Genomic DNA, 20,260 nt, shown 5'->3' on the forward strand with positions numbered 1-20,260 from the left:
TTTATTTGAGATAGCACTCCCAACTCTGTCTGAGTGCGGAATACCTTCGAGCTGCTGTCGATATACTCCCATGGGTTCCAGTGCAACACTGTCATAACCAGGCAGTTTGCACACAGCCATTAAAAGTGTGATGAGAAAGGTGAGGGAAAGCTGTTTCACTGCAGTTTCAGCTTTAACAAAAATGCAAATCTAATGGAATTTGGGCCCTGGGTGTCAAAAGTTCTGACATCATAAAATTAAACTATCAAAATCAATGATTGGCTAGAACTTAAATGTATAAATAAACCCAATTGTAAGAACAGCAAAAATGTTCTTACAACCAATATACCAACCACTACAGCGGACAGCTGAAACTGACAACCGGAAGCGGCAGGGACAGACCACTATAAACACCGGAGGAAACATCAAAGAAGTGCTTCGCAGGAGGCTCCCAAGCACTGATGATGTCGCCTAGCCAGGGGACGAAACGTTTGCAACAAAAACTTCCAGCTCGGCGAACAGAACCACAACAACGAGCACCCGAGCTACAAATCTTCGCACAAACTTTGAATGTGTATGCCATGGCATAACTATAGGATAAAATTTTAAAGGTAAAACTGAGAATTGAATGATAACTGTATAGAGAAGAGTTATTTAAATTGACAGGGGTTAAGTGAGTTCTGTATCAGCTTGGTCAAGCCTGAAAGCTTCTCATTTTTAATCAGCTCCGTCTCTCTGCTGGGATCAGTGTGCCCTTTCTGTGCTCATTCCCCAGTAGGTGCATCATTCTTTTGTCGATGCGCTGTCCTTTTGATAATCTACCCAAAGATCTTACAAATCTTTTCATTTTTCAGTCCCAGCTGAGTTGAATCCATTTACTGTAGCTTCTGCAAGCAGTGGCCTCTTAAGAAAAACTGGATATTTAAACAGCCCACAGCTGTTATGAACTTGAGATACACAGCAAAACTTGTTACTGGGTTACTTGAGACTGCAGCTGTTGTATTGGGATCTTTGACAGGGTGAGAGCAGTATAGGGAGATGTAATTGCACCCATCCAGGCAAGTGGGGAGTATTCTATCACACTCCTGACTTGTTTTGTAGTTGTTGGACAGGCTTTAGGGAATCAGGAGGTGAGTTACTCGCTGCACGATTCCTAGCTTTTGACCTCTTCTAGCTACAATATATGAATTCCTTTGCAAAACTCAGATCAATGGGAATCGGTGGGCAAATTCTCTGCTGGTTGGAGTCATACCTGGCACATAGAAAGATGGTTTGGACTGTTGGAGATCAGATATCTCAGCTCCTGGACATCTCTGCAGGAGTTCCTCAGGGTAGTGTCCTAGGCCCAACCCTGGTCAGCTGCTTCATCACTGAGCTTCCTTCCATCATTCATAAAATGGGGGTGTTTGCCAATGACTACATGTCCAAGTGCAACAGGACCTAGGCAATATCCAGGCTTGGTCTGAAAAGTGGAAAGTAACATTCTTGCCACAAAATGTCAGACAAGAACCATCTCCAACAAGAGAGAATCTAATTGTCATCTCCTGACATTGTGGGGTTACAGTGCTGAAATCCCCACTCGACATTCTGATGGTTACATTGACCGGAGACTGAACTGGACATGCCATATACAAGAACAGTTCAGAGGTGAGGATTCCAACAGCAAGAAGCTCACATCTTGGCTCCCCAAAACTTGCCAACCTTTTACAAGTAATGAGTCAGGAGTGTGGTGGAATACTTTCCACTTGCCTGGATGAGTACAGCTCCAACAACACTTGAGAAGCTTGACTCCAGCCATTGCAAAGCAGCCTGTTTGATTGGCACCATACCCACAAACATCCACTCCCTCCACCATCGACACTCAGTAGCAGCAGTGTGTACTACCTGCAAGATGCACTGCAGACATTCACAAAAGATTCTTAGATAGCACTTGCTAAACCTATGACCACTTCCATTTAGAAGGACACAGCCAGCAGATACATGGGAAAACCACACAACTGGAAGTTCCCCTCCAAGCTACTCACCATCCTGATTTGGAATTATATTGCCATTCCTTCAGTGTTGCTGAGAAAAATCCTGGAATTCTCTACCTAACAACATTGTGGGTCTAGCTATAGCACGTGGATTGCAGAGTATCAACAATGCAGCTCGCCATCACCTCAAGGGCAACTAGGGATGGCAGTAAATGCAGGCCCAGCCAGGGGTGAATTAAACAGAAAATGTCTTCTGTTGCTGGTCAGTAGTAACCCCCTTGATATTGATAGTGGGGGATTCAGCAGTGAATTAAACAAAATATGTCTAGTTCTGTTTCTGATCAGCGGTAACCGCCTTGAGATAGTGGGGCATTCAACAGGGGTAATGCCATTGAATGTCATGGCATGATGGTTAGATCCCCTCTTGGTGGGGGATGGTCAATGCCCAGCACTTGTGTGTCATAAATTTTACTTTCCACTTGTCAGAGCAAATCTGGATCTTATCCAGGTCTTGCTGCATTTGTACATGGACTACTTCAGTCTGTAAGGAATGGTGAGTGGTACTGACCATTGTGCAATCACCAGTGAACATCCTCACTTCTGAAGTTATGAAGGAAAGGGCATCTGGAGATGGTTGGACTGAGGACCTGAGCAACTCTCTTACAGAGATGTCCTGGAGTTAAACAAGGGTATGGTGTGTAGTTAGAAGAGTTTCAACCAGTCAAGATGGATAGCTTCTCTGCACTCGTCATCGCATTTCCACATGAGGAACGATGAGTTTGATGAGGTAACCAGGGTGCAACTTGTAACTGTACAACTGCATGGCAATGCCTCAGAGACAACTAGGCACTTACTGTTGAATCGTGCTCTGTTACAATGTATGTCTTTTCCCTTATTCGTGTTCATTTAGTGTATGCATCTATTTTTATTTTTCCCTGCAGGATTCTGGTTTGTATCTGAAGGAACTCATTGAACCTGTTTTGACCTGTTTCAACGATGCTGACAGTCGATTGCGTTATTATGCCTGTGAGGCCCTGTACAACATAGTGAAGGTTGCCAGGGGCTCAGTCCTTCCTCACTTCAATGTACTGTTCAATGGTCTCAGCAAGGTAACTGTCCCTTACTGGTAAAGCAGATCAGCCAGCACGTCAGTGTAGATTCTGGATCTTTTATAATTAGGACGAGACAAAACCAGTCATCAACTTGGTACCTTAAAAACTGAGCTGCGAGGGAATGTAGTGGCAGGAATGCTCTACTGGATTATTGAAGCAAAGGCAAGTAATTATTATTATTGTGAATCTGTCATTTACAGTTATTCTGCTCACTATGCCTGCCTGGTTTACAGTTCAAGAAGGCAGCACTCCACCACCTTCTGAAGGGCAACTAAGGATGAGCAATAATTACTGGCCCAGCCATGAGCGAATTAAACAACAAATGACTAGTTCTCTTACTGGTCAATATGGGTGGGTGGCTGGTCGCCACCAGATGGGGAAGAAAACAGTCACAACACTTTACATTTTCCCACATTTCCCATTTGCCAACTTCTTGGCCACTTACTTAACCTATCAATGTCTCCCTGTAAACTCTCTCAAACTGCCTTTCCACCTGTTTTTGTGTTGACCACAAACTTGGCTGCAGTACATTCACTTCCTTCCTCCTAGTCATTCATATATTCTGTACACAGTTGCAGTCCCAGCACTGATCCCTGCGGAACTCCAATGGTTTCAGGTCGCCAACCTAAAAAACCTCTTATTCCCTCTCCCTGCTTCCTGGCCATCAGGCAATTCTCTATCCACATCAATATATTATCTCCAGTACCATGGGCTCGAATCTTACGACTTAACCTTTCGTGAGGTAGCTAGTTGAAAGCCTTCTGGGAGTCCAAGTATAATACATCTGTTGGTTCCCCTCCATCCACTCTGTTGAAACTTCCTCAGAAAACTGTAATAAATCAGAAATGGGTTTTTTTTTGTGAAACCATATTGATTCTGCTTGATTAGATTGATTTTCCAAATTTTGTGCTATGACTTCCTGAGTAATTGATTCAAACACTTTTTTTCAATCGTAGATCTTAGGCTACTTGGCCTAATGATACCTGCATTTTCCCTCCCTCCTCATATTTGAATAGGAGTGTCACATCAGTTTTCCAGCCCTCTAGTACTTCTCCAGAATCTAATGATTTTTGGAGAATTATAACCAACGCACCTACTGTCTGCGTAGCTACGTCTTTGAGCATCCAAGGATGGAAGTCATCAGGGTCAGGGGACTTAATTGATTTAGCCCCATTAGTTTGTTTAATATTATTTCTCCAGTGATGGTACTTAATTCCTCCCCCGTATTCTTTAGTATTAATGGAAAGTTTGAAGTATCTTCCTCCATAAAGACTGATGCAGTTTAACTCCTCTGCCATTTCCTTGTGCCCCAAAAGCCCCTCCTCAGATTTATTTTCAAAGGAGCCTATGTTCACTGACCCCTCTCTCATATATTTAAAGAAACTTTTAGTGTCAAGTTTTATATTCCTCGCTAGTTTGCCCTCCTCGTTGAGTTCCTCTGTCTTCATTTTCATTTTAATCCTCCTTTGCTGGATTCTGAATTTATCCCAGTCTTGTGGGCTATCACTGACTTTGGGCTCCTTAATGCTTTTTCTTTCCAACTTCATACCTTTCTTAACTTCCTTGGTTAGCCATGGTTGGCTTATCCTTTTAGAATCTTTCCTGCTTACTGGGATGTATTTTTGCTGAGCGTCATGAATTACCTCCTCAAATGTCTGCCACTGCTTGCTTTCATTTCTGCTAATCTATCCACCCGGGTCATTCCAGCTCACTATATCCTTATTTCATTTGTAATTCCCTTTATTTATTTAAGTTGAGAGCAATTGTTTCTGACCCAAGTTTCTCTCTCACCAACTGAACATTAAATTCTATCGTGTTATGATCACTACTTAGGGAGGGGATCTTTGACTCTGAGATTATTTATTAAAACTGCCTGATTACTAGATCCAAGTTAGTCTGCTCTCTGATCGGCTCTGTGATGTATTGATCTAGGAAAATGAAACTATCACTAACGCAGTCTATGAAATTGTTGTTAGTAGCTACCCTTTCCAGTTTAATTAACCTAAACAACATGATTAAAGTTACCCATAATTATTGCTGTACTCTTTTTACATGTTCCTATTATTTAATGATTTATCCCCATTGCTACAGAGTGGCTGCAGTTTGAGGGTCTGTACGCTAATCTTGCCAATGTTGTCTTTCCTTTCCTATTTCTTACCTCTACAAACCCAATCATATAATCATCTGAGCCTAGAACATCTCTCTCACTGTCCTAATTTCTTGTCTTGTGAACAGTGCTACCTCACCACCTATTCCATCCCGTTGTTCCACACTGTTGTTCTGCCATTCTCACACTTGGATCACTTAATCTGCACTAGCAGCCCCTCTCCCCCAGCACAATACCCATCCACACTATTGCATAAATGCTGCCTTCTCCACACTTTGTCAACTTTGATAAAGAGTCATCCAGACTTGAATGTCAGCTTGCTCTCTGTCCACAGATGCTGTCTGACCTGCTGTGATCTCCAGCGGTTTTGTTTTCAGTACAGATTCCAGCATCTGCAATAATGTGTTCTCACCTTTATCCCTTCTCTCTTTCTGAAAGGTTAAAGATTCCTGAATGTTAAGTTCCCACTACAGAGGAAATGCGATTATCTGGCATTTGATTATTCAAATTTTGGATTAACCAGCAAGATTGTAAGGTCCCAATGCTTGGCTAAACTATGTTATCTGGCGTTCAATTATCCAGAATTCAATTAACTGAACGAAATACTTCCCACCTGTGTCCTTCGGATAATCGAGGTTCCTCTATATTGACGACCTTGTAACCATGTTTCTGTAACAGCTATGAGGTCATATTCATTTACCTTAATTTGCGATCTCAGTTCATCATTCAAATGCTTCATGTTTTTTTGATACAAAGCCTTTACCGTTGTTTTGTTATCAAATCTTCTTACACTTGTTTTTTAATGGTTTTGTGGTACAATGCAGCATCCGTGTTTTCTGGTAACAATTAGCTCTGTCAATAATTAGCAATCCTACCTTTTCCTTTACCTTTGATTTTATTATCTTCTGTCCAGCTGAACTTATTTCCTACTGCTATTTAGTTAAAAGCCCTATCCCCGGCCCTAATTCTGCAATTCGCAAAGACTCTAGTCCCAGCGTGATTCAGGCAGAGCCCATTCTATCGGAACACCTCCCTCCTTCCCCAGTATTAGTGTCAATCTCCCAGGAATTTGGACCAATGTCTCCAGCACCATTCTTTGAGCCACATGTTTACTGTTTTAGTCTTGTTATCTCCGTGCCAATTTGCTTGTAGCTCAGGTCATAAGATGGAGATTATTTCCTTTTTGGTTCTGCTTTGTAATTTAGCCCCTAGCTGATCCTGTTCCCTCAGCAGAACCTCCATCCTCTTTCTACCTATATCATGTACCATGACAATTGGATCTTTCCCCTCCCATTCCAAGTGCAAAAAAAAGTGGGGTTACAGGGGTAGGATAAGGATTTGGGTCTCTGTGAGATGCTATTCAGAGTTTCGATGTGGACTTGATGGGCTAAATGGCCTGCTTCCATACTGTAGGGATTCTCTGTGGCCCAGGTGAAAGATCCTTATCCCAAGCAGCAGGCAGGCGGCACAACCTTTTCAAATCAGGCCACAAAGAACAATATGTATTCCCCTCAGTTATACTATCCCCAATTAGAACTGCATTTCTCTTTTCTCCCCCTTCTTGAATGGCTTCCTGTACTGTGGTGCTGTGGTCAGTTTGACCATCCTTCCTACAGTGTCCACTTTCATCCGCACAGGGAGCAAGGATCTCAAACCCGTGAGACAAGCTCAAGGGCTGAGGTTCTTTCAGCATTACTGCCTGTATTTCTCTGCCTGACTTATAATCCCAGCCTCGTGTTCCTGACTGTTCTCCGAGAGTGTAGTATTTAATCTAAGGGATGTGATTGCCTCATGAAACGCAGCATTCAGATAACTGTCCCCCTCAGTGATGTGTTAGTATTTAAAGCACAGGCTCCAACTCATCTGCTCTGAGCCTGAGTTCCTGAAGCAACCAATGCTTGCTACAGATGTGGTCACTATGAACCGCAAAAGGGCCTACCAGCTCCCACATCATGCAGGCACAACACATGGCTTGGCCCAGCATCTCAGTTTTATTTGCTTAGTTCTTGACTTGTTTTTAAATATCCTGCTGATCTGCAAGGTTTGTGAAGGTTTGTAGCTCAGGTTGAGGCTTAGGGTGTAGGTTTGCTCGCTGAGCTGTAAGTTTGATATTCAGACGTTTCACTACCTGGCTAGGTAACATCAGTGGTGACCTCCAAATGAAGCGAAGCTGTTGTTTCCTGCTTTCTATTTATATCTTTCTCCTGTATGGGGTTCCTGGGGTTTGTGGTAATGTCATTTCCTGTTCGTTTTCTGAGGAGTTGATAGATGGCATCTAGATCTGTGTGTTTGTTTATGACGTGGTTGGAGTGCCAGGCCTCTAGGAATTCTCTGGCATGTCTTTGCTTAGCCTGTCCCAGGATAGATGTGTTGTCCCAGTCGAAATGGTGTTTTTTTTCATCCGTGTGTAGGGCTATGAGGGAGAGGGGGTCGTGTCTTTTTGTGGCTAGCTGGTGTTCATGTATCCTGGTGGCTAACTTTCTTCCTGTTTGTCCTACGTAGTGTTTGTGGCAGTCCTTGCATGGAATTTTGCAGATGACATTGGTTTTATCCATGGGCAAAACCAATGTCATCCACAAAATTCCACGCAAGGACTGCCACAAACACTATGTAGGACAAACAGGAAGAAAGTTAGCCACCAGGATACACGAACACCAGCTAGCCACAAAAAGACACGACCCTCTCTCCCTCGTAGCCCTACACATGGATGAAAAAAAACCACCATTTCGACTGGGACAACACATCTATCCTGGGACAGGCTAAGCAAAGACATGCCAGAGAATTCCTAGAGGCCTGGCACTCCAACCACAACGCCATAAACAAGCACACAGATCTAGATGCCATCTATCAACTCCAGAAAACGAACAGGAAATGACATCACCACAAACCCCAGGAACCCCATCCAGGACAAACATATAAATAGAAAGCAGGAAACAACAGCTTCGTTTCGCTTGGAGGTTGCCACTGATGTTACCTAGCCAGGTAATGAAATGTCTGGATATCAAACCTACAGCTCAGCGAGCAAACCTACACCCTAATCCTGCTGATCTTTTAGTTTGTAATGTATAAATATTTCTCCTACTTGCCATCGGTCTGAAAGAAACCTATAAAGTCAAATTAACAGCTGTTAGTAATCAATGTACTTGGGGTTTTCCTGAGATATCACTCTTTTTTTTGTGCCAGGCCCCAATGTGGGCCTTCAGTTTATTCTGTTAAAAGACTTCACAAGCTATAAACCCAAAAAGCAAACAAGAGCATTTCTGCCCTCTGCACAGAATTCCCACGCTGCTCCAAAATTCCCAAACTATAAAGCCAGTTGGGCTGTTCTCACTCAGTTGTGATGTATCCTTGCTAACCATGTGAAACTTGCTGATAGAGGTTATTTAATTAATAATAACTTAAATACAACATTAAACAACCAAGGGACACCAATTCAACAACGCCAATTTTTCAAGATGTGGGGGTGCCGGTGTTTGACTGGAATGGACAAAGTCAGAGTGCGGTGCTGGAAAAGTACAGCAGGTCAGGCAGCATCCGAGGAACAGGAGAACGGATGCTTTGAGCATAAGCTCTTTGACTCTCCTGCTCTTCGGATGCTGCCTGACCTGCTGTGCTTCTCTAGCACCACACTCTCTGACTCTGATCTCCAGCATCTGCAGGCCTCACTTTCTCCTGGAATGAACAAAGTCAGAGGTCACCTGACACCAAGTTTATTTGAAATCACAAGCTTTTGGAGCGCTGCTCCTTCGTCAGGTGAAGTTTTTTAAGATGGAGTCCAAAAGTTCCAACACAAAAATAAAACAAAACTGTGGATGTTGAAGATCTGAAAAAGAAACAGAAAGTGAGCAGGCTAGCAGCATCTATGGAGAGGAAGCAGAGTCAATGTTTTTGGGTTCAGTGACCCCCCCTCTTTCAGAACTGGTAGTAACTAGGAAAAGGCAGTATGGGGAGGACAGAAATGTGCAGATAGGTGGAGATGGAGCCCAGAGAAAGAAAAAAAAACAGTAAGACAGACAAAGGGATGGTTGATCATAAACCAGGGAAGGAGAAAAGCTGATAATGGGGACATTGAGTAGTTTCCATTATGCGTATGACCTCTGGCTTATCCTAAACCTTTTTAACAATGATTCTGGCCATATTTGTTAAACAGTTGCCATTCGATCGAGGGGTTTTGACAAAAGGAACTTGTTAGTGACTTCCTGTGTTTCCCGTGTCATCATCCAATTGAAGGAAGAAGAAAGTCCCAGATTCTGAGTTTTCCTAACCAAAACTTCTTCCTATCGTCTTCTGAGTCATTATCAGCTCTCAGACATTTAATTTCTGTAACTTACATTTCATTGTAGGGATACTGGAGTTAAAATCCCTCTCAATATTTGCTCAATAATATGTTTGTTTTACACAGTTGGCTGCAGATCCGGATCCCAATGTTAAAAGTGGCTCCGAATTGCTGGATCGATTGTTGAAGGTAAGCATCCGGATTTGCTGCTGGGTAGATGTTTGTGTTTGGATTGGGAGTTGGACTTGTCCCTCCGATACAAGAGTCTGATACCTGTGCTTCATATCCAAGATCAATTTAAAATGGGGCATATGGTTCGCCATTCCTAATCCTTCACTGTTTCATCAACAATCCACTTGTGGAGAAGCCTAGTTGTAATTACGCAAGAGGAAAAGTGAGGGTGTGCCAGTGGTCAAATACATATTCCAGGTGAGGCGGGTAGACATCATGATTCCCTTAAATTATTTTTTAAAAAATCTAATCTTCAGTTGATAAATAAACAAGATTTCACGTTTTAGAACATTAAATGCAACAAACAGATTAAGAACACTTGAACTGAACACACTTTATTTCGAGTACAGAATAGAAGTTTCCCCTTTTTCTCAATGTAATTTAAAAAAACCCAGTTCACTGGTACACTTTAAGTGGTCACTGGATTCTCCTAAGTCATTCCAAAGTGATTCTTAGGTCCTCAGGATTAAATTCTGTTCTGTTCCTTTCCTTTCCCAGATGGTAACTTTGAACCCTAGGACTATCTTTTCTGAAATTTCCCTGGTGAATGCAAGCTAGATAAATCTCCAATCCCAGTTTCAGATCTTTGGAACTTGACTTATTCAACCTGAACATGTGCGCCCAGTGCATTGCTGCAAAGTGCAACATGGGAATTAACCACCTTTAGCTAGTCCCTCTCTCCCACATTTTGGCAGGCCAGCTTGTATCTGACTTCCAATGCTATTACTAAAAAGCATGTAATCCAATCTGACACTGGCTGTCTCTACACCCAACACACTTTCAGAGCCCATCTCCATGGCAATATGAATTATCTGGGTCTTCTGTTCATGTAGAAATGCTGTCTAGCTATTCTGTAGACCCCCAGTTCTATTCTATCTTAGAATTAAATGGACTATTTGGTGCATTACTGTTTACAATCGAGTGTGTGGTGCTGGAAAAGCACAGCAGGTCAGGCAGCATCCACAGAGCAGCAAAAGCCTTTCATCAGGAATGAGGCTGGGAGCCTCAGGGATGGAGAGATAAATGGGAGGGGGGGTGGTAGTGAGAGTGCGATAGGTGGATGGAGGTGAGGGGAAAGGTGATAGGTCAGACGGGAGGGTGGAGCGGATAAGTGGAAAGGAAGATGGACAGGTCATGAGGGCGGTGCTGAGCTGGAAGGTTGGCAAGTGGGGCGAGGGGAAATGAGGAAACTGGTGAAATCCACATTGATGCCATGGGGTTGAAGAGTTCCGAGGCACATCCCCTAAGATGGGGCGAGTGGCAGCAGAGGAGGCCCAGGACCTGCATGTCCTTGGCAGAGCGGGAGGGGGAGTTGAAATGTTTGGCTACAGGGCAGTGGGGTTGGTTAGTGGGGTGTCCTGGAATGCACTTCAGAGAACATCTCCGGGACACCCGCATCAATCAACCCCACCGCCTCGTGGCCAAACACTTCAACCCCCCCCTCACTCTGCCGAGGCCATGCAGGTCCTGGGCTTCCTCCATCACCACTCCCTTACCACCTGATGCCGAGAGGAAGCACGCCTCATCTTCCGCCTCAGGACCCTCCAACCCCAGGGCATCAATGTGGATTTCACCAGTTTCCTCATTTCCCTTCCCGTCACTTTATCTCAGTTCCAACTTCCAGCTCAGCACTGCCCTCATGACCTGTCCTACCATCCATATTCCTTCCCACCTATCCGCTTCACCATCCCCTCTGACCTACCACCTTTACCCTCACCTCCATCCACCTATTGCACTCTCAGCTACCTTCCCTCCAGCGTCACCCTTCTCCTATTTATCTCTCCACCCCTGAGGTTCCCAGCCTCATTCCTGATGAAGGGCTTTTGCCTGAAACGTTGATTTTCCTGCTCCTCGGATGCTGCCTGACCTGCTGTGCTTTTCCAGCACCACACACTCGACTCTAATCTCCAGCATCTGCAATTTTTGCTTTCACCATTACTGTTTATGGTCTGGCATTCTTAACACCTTGGGTACTGGGGAATAATAGTCTGAATACTGTAAACAAGGAAGCTGCTGCGATTTCCTTCAATTGTGTGAAGCCCTTCTTTGCAGTGTAACAATCTGTCTTTCCCTTAACCTTAACAACTCCCCACACTGGCAGGCAGACCCTCTGCATTTTACCCTAAATTAAAGACCCACTTGTAAAATACAAACGTCTTCTCAATGATTATTGTAACATAACGTAATTTGTGCATCACCCATTTAGGATATAAAAGCCCTGGATCAAGAACTGTGGATATGCACAAATAAAATTGGAGTGGCTCAGTGGTTAGCACTGCTGCCTCACAGTGCCGGGAGCCTGGTTTCGATTTCAGCCTTTATCGACTGTGTGATTTTACATGTTCTGCCCATGTCCGTGTGGGTTTCCTCCGGGTGCTTCTGTTTTCACCCATAGTCCAAAGACGTGCAGGTTCGGTGAATTGGCCACGGGGAATGCAGGGTTACAGGACCAGAGTCGGGGGTGGGTCTGAGTGGGGGTGCTCTTCGGAGGGTCAGTGTGTACCCAGTGAGCCAAATGGCCTGTTTCCACACTGTAGGGATTCTATGAAATGTCAGAATACTTTTTCCACAGATAAAATAATGAAAAACTGCAAGTTGCTGCTTTGATGGTGTGTTGGGGAGCTTCGGTGTCCACAGGAGTGAATATTATGTTCTTTGTAGTTTATCCACTTTAACAGGCAGTGTGTAATGAAATTGCTTCTTTACCATTGTTGATCTGTTGTGGGTGGCCAGAATTGAGAGGGTATTTGTAAGAGGAGTGTGTGCATTTTTGTTGGCCTCTCTTGTTGACATGTTGCCAAGTATTTTTAGTTTACTAGCCTTTTCAAAAACTCTACTTTCTCTCCACAGATGCTACAAGACCTGCTGTGTTTTTACAGCAATTTCTATTATAGTTTCTGGCTTTTGATTATTTTGAGATCTTTCAAGATAAATGATTCCTTCACATGGAGTTATGAAATTGATTTTTATTTCATTCTACATGTGAAATGTTTAATGTCAATGTACTATATCTTAGCCTTCACAGTTTGAGATCATTCCATGGTATTTTGTAGCCAATGTAGCCATACCTTAAGTGTATGTGTCTTGGAGGGGCTGGTGTTGGACTGGGATGGACAAAGTTAAAAATCACACAACACCAAGTTATAGTCCAACAGGCTTATTTGGAAGCACTAGCTTTCGGAGCGCTGCTCCTTCAGTGGGTGGTTGTGAAGAATAAGATCGTGATCCCCGAATTTATAGTCAAAGGAGTTGGCTATAACTCCTCCAGCATTGGGATACAGACAGACTTCACACCTATTGTTAGAAAAGCTGAGCTATCTTGAAACTGTAATTTAAAAGAAGTTCTGGAATTTACATATCATAGAACAGAAACCAGCATATCCCATTACAAAAGATGAAAGTTTAAATCTAAGGTTGTTTACCGTATCACATCTCCATGACACTGGACTCCTTTGGCTATAAATTCTGTGAGCATGATCTTATTCTCCACAACCACCTGACGAAGAAGCAGCGCTCCGAAAGCTCATGCTTCCAATTAAACCTGTTGGACTATAACCTGGTGTTGTGTGATTTTTAACTCTATTAAGTGTAGTCATTGTAGTAATGTAGGGCACACAATGAGTTTCACAAACAAGCAGATAATGAGCTAGTAATCGATTATATTGATGTCGATTGAGAGATTACAATTAGCCAGTATGCTAGGAGAACTCTGTTCTTTCTGAAATATAGCAGTGGACACTTTTCCCTCCATCTGAAAGGGCAACTGTGGCCTTTGTATAATGTCTCACTTATAATGTCTCAAAGTACATGTGGAATATGGGGGAAGACCAAAGGGAATACAGAGTGTTGTGTGTTTGAAACCCTGTCTCACCTTTTTAATTCCCCTTTGACAGCACCCAGCCAGTTTCATGCAAGACCGTCGCACAGAATTTCAGTTTGTCAATGCTGATACATGTGGTTTTTGATCTTAAAAACTAAAGAACTGAGGCTGCTGGAAATCAGAAAGAAAATCAGAAATTACTGGGAAAAAATCAGCAGATCTGGCCGCATCTGTGGGAGAAAGCAGTGTCAGAATTTCAGATTCAGTGATACTTCTTTTGTTCTGAAGTCGGGTAGTTGAAGCCAAAACATTAACTTCACTTTCTCTCCACAGATGCTACAAGACCTGCTGTGTTTTTACAGCAATTTCTATTATGGTTTCTGGTTTTTGATTATTTTGAGATCTTTCAAGATGTGATTTCTTCACATGGAGTTATGAAGTTGTTTTTTTATTTCATTCTACATATGAAATGTTTAATGTCAATGTAGTATACCTTAGCTGTCATACCCAATATCTATTTAGTCCACGATGGGTGATTAAATCCTGCTGTCATTTCTTATTTCACAGGATATTGTCACAGAAAGTTCCAAATTTGACCTTGTGGCCTTTGTCCCCCTCTTGAGAGAGCGAATTTATTCCAACAATCAGTATGCAAGACAATTCATCATCTCCTGGGTAAGTTCCCAAAAGCACTTCTTTCTATGTGTGCTGGTAAAATCAGCAGTTTGAACCAGTGGTTCAAAGTATTTTAAAACTGAGGAGGAAGGTAACTTTTCTACTGCTGGTCCAGCAGCATTGATTTGGGCAGCAAATTCTAGCTGACGACTAGTCCAATGTATTATTCACAACCGTGGTCTTCTGACTGAACGAGGTGGAGCAGATGGTATCCAATATGAGCGCTGTTCCTGCTGACATTCCTAGCACCTGACCTGTTCAGCACTCACCTCCTGTACTGACATTAGTGACCAGCTCAATTTGCATCACAAAGTTTTTAATCCAATTTCCCCTCATGCCTCAAAATATAATGATAGATTCGCATTCTTGATTTGAATTTAAATCTGAACTACTAGATACTCTTGGGACTTTGGTGTGGCTATGTCTGAGCGTTGCCTGCTTTTGTACTATTTTCAAGCTTGATTATCTTCGCAGATCCTGGTATTGGAATGTGTTCCTGATATTAACTTGCTGGAATATTTGCCAGAAATCCTGGATGGACTGTTTCAGATTCTTGGTGATAACAGTAGAGAGATCCGTAAAATGTGAGTGTCGGCGACCTGTGTCAGTCATGTTCATTTTCTTAAATGGTGTGCTCATCCATATGTGAGCTGTAAATATCATATCTCAGGATGCTCAGAATTAGGAAGCCACAGCTGTGGTATGGTGTTGACCTTTCCTAATGCTACCCGTAACAGTTACTGCAAACCTTCAAATGCAATTGATTGAAGTTTATTCTAATGTTGCATTGCAGTCAAAAGTAACCAACTCCACGATAGGCTGATCAAAACCAGCTTCATCTAAGTGGAGCAGCACATTGGTTAATGAGTGCCTGTCAGGACAAAGGGGCAAGATGCGGCAATTGAGAGAGAATTTCAATACAAAGTAGGTCCACGGCGTTTTAACTGGAAACTTACTTCATAAGCATTTGCCGAGAGATGTGAGGGAGGAGCGAAGGACTTCTGGGAAGGTCAGTCTAACTGTTTAAAAACCTTACTTCAGGCATCAGGGCCTCTGTTTGCTGAGAGGTGCGAGGGAGGAGCGAAGGACTTCTGGGAAGTCATATATTTGTGTGGTTGTGTTACCCGAAACACTACTCGGGTAGTGTCTCCCACCCATCCTCCTCCTCTAACCAAAAAAAAAGTTCTGTGCACCAGATTGGTAAGGTAACGAGTTTATTTTTTATTCCTTATATTTCAAGTCTCTTTGGGAAATTTAGAATAGTGGGCATGGAGGTTAGGGCAGTTGAATGTTCCTCCTGCAGAATGTGGGGGGTAAGGGTCACCACTAGTGTCTCTGCTGACTTCATCTGCGGGAAGTGCACCCAACTCCAGCTCCTGGAAAACCGCGTTAGGGAACTGGAGCTAGAACTGGATGAATTTCGGATCATTCGGGAGGCAGAGGGGGTTATTGAGAGGAGTTACAGGGAGGTAGTCACTCCTCAGGTACAAGAAAGAGGCAGATGGGTTACAGTCAGGGGATGGAAAGGGAACCGGTAGGCAGTGCAGGGATCCCCTGTGGCCATTCCCCTCAACAATAAGTATACCGTTTTGGATACTGTTGGGGGGGGGGGGGAATGACTTACCGGGGAAAGCAGTGAGGCACAGACCCCTCGCACAGAGTCTGTCCCTGCTGCTCAGAAGGGAAGGGGGAAGAGGAGCAGAGCAGTAGTCATTGGGGACTTCATAGTTAGGGGGACAGATAGGAGGTTCTGTGGGGACGAGACACTCTCTCAGTTGGTGTGTTGCCTCCCAGGTGCCAGGGTCCGTGATGTCTCTGGTCGTGTTTTCGGGATCTTTGAGGTGGGGAGGAGCAGCCCCAAGTCATGGTCCACATCGGCACCGACGACATAGGTAGGAAGAGAGATGGTGATTTAAGGCAGAAATTAAGGGAGCTGGGATGGAAGCTTAGAGCTAGGATGAACAGAGTTGTTGTCTCTGGTTTGTTGCCCGTGCCGCATGCTAGTGAGGCAAGGAATAGGGAGAGAGAGGAGTTGAACATGTGGCTCCAGGGATGGTGCAGGAGGGAGGGTTTTGGATTCTTGGATAATTGGAGCTCTTTCTGGGGTAGGTGGGATCTCCACAAGCAGGATGGTCTTCACCTGAACTAGAGGGGTACCAATATCCTGGGGGGGAGAAATTTACTAATGCTCTTGGTTTAAGCTAATTCAGCAAGGAGATGTGAACCGAAATTGTAGTCAGGGTATATAGGAGGTTGAGAGTAGTGAATTCACAACTAAGATTTCAAGATGTCACTGGCAATCGAGAAGTTAGTTTGAACAGTGTCTGCTTCAACGCCAGGAGCATCCAGAATAAGGTGGGTGAACTTGCAGCATGGGTTGGTACCTGTGGTTTCAATGTTGTGGCCATTTCAGAGACATGGGTAGAGCAGGGACAGGAATGGTTATTGCAGGTTCCGGGATTTAGATGTTGCAGTAAGAACAGAGAAAATGGTAAAAGAGGGCGTGGTGAGGAGCTGTTAGTCAAGGACAGTATTACAGTTGCAGAAAGGACATTTGAGGCCTCGTCTACTGAGGTGGTATGAGCTGAGATTAGAAACCGGAAAGGAGAGGTAACCCTGTTGGGAGTTTTATATAGGCCTCCAAATAGTTCCAGAGATGTAGAGGAAAGGATAGCAAAGGTGATCCTCGATAGGGTAGGGCTTTAACTTTCCAAAGATTGACTGGGAATACTATACTTCAAATGCTTTAAAAGGGTCAGTTTTTGTCCAATGTGTGCAAGAAGGTTTTCTGACACAGTATGTAAACAGGGCAGCAAGGGGCAAAGCCACATTAGATTTGGTACTGGGCAACAAACCCGGCCAGATGTTAGATTTGGAGGGAGACAAGCACTTTTGGTGATAGTGACCACAATTCGGTTATGTTTACTTGAGTGATGGAAAGGGATAGGTATATACCGCAGGGCAAGAGTTATAGCTGGGGAAAGGTAATTACGATACGATTAGGCAAGATTTAGGATGCCTAGGATGGGGAAGAAAACTGCAGGGATGGGCACAATTGAAATGTGGAGCTTATTCATGGACCAGATTCTGCGGGTCCTTGATGAGTCTGTACCAGTCAGGCAGGGAGGAAGTGGCCGAGCAAGGGAGGCGTGGTTTACCGAGGAAACTGAATCGCTTGTCAAGAGGAAGAAGGTTTCTGTTAGGATGAGATGTGAAGGCTCAGTTAGGGCACTTGAAAGTTACAAGTTAGTCAGGAAAGATCTAAAGACAGAGCTAAGAGGAGCCAGGAGGGGACATGAGAAGTCATTGGTGGATAGGATCAATGAAAACTCGAAGGCTTTTCAATAGGTATATCAGGAATTAAAAAATGACTAAGATTAGGGCCAATCAAGCATAGTAGTGGGAAGTTGTGCATGGAGTCAGAGGAGATGGGGAATCACTAAAGAATATTTTTCGTCAATATTCACACTAGAAAAAGACAATGTTGTTGAGGAGAATACTGAGATACAGGCTACTAGACCAGACGGGATTGAGGTTCACAAGGAGGAGGTGTTAGCAATTCTGGAAAGTGTAAAAATAGATAAGTCCCCTGGGCCAGATGGGATTTATCCTAGGATTCTTTGGGAAGCCCGGGGAGAGATTGCAGAGCATTTGGCTTTGATCTTTATGCCATCATTGTCTACAGGAATAGTGCCAGAAGACTGGAGGATAGCAAATGTTGTCCCCATGTTCATGAGGGGAGTAGAGACAACCTGGTAATTATAGACCTGTGAGCCTTACTTCAATTGTGGATAAAGTGTTGGAAAGGGTTATAAGAGATAGGATTTATAATCATCTAGAAAGGAATAAGTTGATTAGGGATAGTCAGCATGGTTTTGTGAAGGGTAGGCCGTGCCCCTCAAACCTTATTGAGTTCTTTGAGATGGTGACCAAACAGGTGGATTAGGGTAAGTAGTCAGTGTGATGTATATGGATTTCAGCAAGGCATTTGATAAGGTTCCCCATGGTAGGCTATTGCGCAAAATACGGAAGCAAGGGATTGAGGGTGATATGGCAGTTTGGATCAGAAATTGGCTAGCTGAAAGAAGACAAAAGGTGGTGGCTGATGGGTAATATTCATCCTGGAGTTCTGTCACTGGTGGGGTACTGCAAGAATCTGTTTAAGGTCCACTGTTGGTTGTCACTTTTATAAAAGACCTGGATGAGGGCATAGGAAGATGGGTTAGTAAATTTGCGGATGACACTAAGGTCGGTAGAGTTGTGGATAGTGCTGAAGGATGTTGTAGGTTACAGATAGACATAGTTAAGCTGCAGAGCTGGGCTGAGAGGTGGCAAATGGAGTTTAATGTGGAAAAGTGTGAGATGATACACTTTGGAAGGAATAACAGGAATGCAGAATCATAGGTGAGTGGTAAGATTCTTGGTAATGTAGATGAGCAGAGAGATCTCGATGTCCAGGTGCATAGATCCTTGAAAGTTGCCACTAGTTTGATAGGATTGTTAAGAACGCATACGTGTGTTAGCTTTTATTGGTAAAGGGATTGAGTTTCAGAGTCACAAGGTAATGCTACAGCTGTCTCGGCGACTGCACTTGGGAGTATTGTGTACAGTTCTGGTCACTGCATTATAGGAAGGATGTGGAAGCTTTGGAAAGGATGCAGAGGAGATTTACTAGGATGTTGCCTGGTATGGAGGGAAGGCCTTACGAGGAAGGGCTGAGGGATTTGAGGCTGTTTTTGTTAGCGAGAAGAAGGTTAAGAAGTGACTTAATTGAGACATAAGATAATCAGAGGGTTAGATAGTGTGGACAGTGGGCTAATGGTAAGATTCTTGGTAGTGTAGATGAGCAGAGAGATCTCGGTGTGCAGGTATTTAGATCCCTGAAAGTTGCCATCCAGGTTGATAGGGTTGTTAAGAATGCATACTGTATGTTAGCTTTTATTGGCAGAGGGATTTAGTTTCGGAGCCAGGAGGTCATGCTTCAGCTGTACAAAACTCTGGTGTGACCACATTTGGAGTATTGCGTACAGTTCTGGTCACCGCATTATAGGAAGGATGGGGAAGCTTCAAAGAAGATTTACTAGGATGTTGCCTGGTATGGAGGGAAGGCCTTACGAGGAAAGGCCGAAGGACTTGAGGCTGTTTTCGTTAGAGAGAAGGTGGTTGAGAGGTGACTTGATTGAGACATATAATCAGAGGGTTAGATAGGTGCTTAGGATGGTGATGGCTAGCTTTAAATTGAGGGGTGATAGATATAGGACTGATGTTAGAGGTAGTTTCTTTACTCGGTAGTAGGGACGTGGAATGCACTGCCTGTAACAGTAGTAAACTCGCCAACTTTAATGGCATTTAAATGGTGATTGAATAGGCATATGGACGAGAATGGAGTAGTGTAGGTTAGATGGACTTCAGATTGGTCCCATAGGTCGGCGCAACATCAAGGGCCGAAGGGCCAGTACTGCGCTGTTATATTCCATGTTCTAAACCTTGGTCAGATTGCTAATTCAGTATGCTAATTTCTTTAATCAATATTACTCCTACTTAACGGGTAGCTTACATGCTCAGACGAGGATGACGAGTGTTGCCCGATTGGATACAGTGATTGTATCGGCCTGTCAAAGTGGGCTCTGTTGCTAGATAGATTGCAGAACACATTGGGAGGACCACTTCAAATTGACATGTCATGCTGAATCAAGCAAGGAAGTGTTGGCTGATTCACTGGTTGCCATCCAGCTGGAGATAGAATGGGGAATTGGTGAAGGTATGAGGCACTCCTGCAAAAGGGTTGAAACTGCAGGTTGATTGAGAGAGGCTACTTGGAACATGGGAAACCTTTCAGGTGCAAGTGGCTATATGACCTAACATGCTAGTGGCGTTTGCCCATGGGGAGTGCAACGAGATTGATCCAACCATGATTCGGCTGTCCAGAGAGCGGGTTATGGGTTGTGTATAATGTTCTTGTTAAGCTATAAACGTGTAGAGCTGTGAACCATCGTGCAACATACCACTCAGAACTTGTTTAAATATCATGCACGTGAGGTTATGCAGAGAAATTTAGAGGCACGTTTCATTGGAAAAGTTGATTGT

General features: G+C 43.7%; 1 protein-coding gene across 3 annotated transcripts in view; it reads left to right on the forward strand.

Moving 5' to 3' along the window:
* The window catches only part of vac14 (vac14 homolog (S. cerevisiae)), a 363,248-nt gene that overhangs the window by 33,938 nt on the left and 309,050 nt on the right, over positions 1-20,260 (forward strand). For 2 of the 3 annotated variants that reach the window (XM_043707329.2, XM_043707330.2), the window contains exons 1-4: positions 3,088-3,226; positions 9,574-9,636; positions 14,066-14,173; positions 14,648-14,757. In XM_043707329.2, coding sequence (XP_043563264.1) covers positions 3,200-3,226; positions 9,574-9,636; positions 14,066-14,173; positions 14,648-14,757 — 308 coding nt within the window. In that variant the 5' untranslated portion in view covers positions 3,088-3,199. Of the gene's footprint in view, positions 1-2,893; positions 3,062-3,087; positions 3,227-9,573; positions 9,637-14,065; positions 14,174-14,647; positions 14,758-20,260 lie in introns of those variants that run through there. The other variant, XM_087996063.1, reaches the window with a different exon arrangement.

This window comes from Chiloscyllium plagiosum, unplaced genomic scaffold (assembly GCF_037043375.1).
Source record: "Chiloscyllium plagiosum isolate Xiang-an unplaced genomic scaffold, Cpla_swu_hap1 HiC_scaffold_17, whole genome shotgun sequence".
NCBI classification, from domain to species: domain Eukaryota; kingdom Metazoa; phylum Chordata; class Chondrichthyes; order Orectolobiformes; family Hemiscylliidae; genus Chiloscyllium; species Chiloscyllium plagiosum.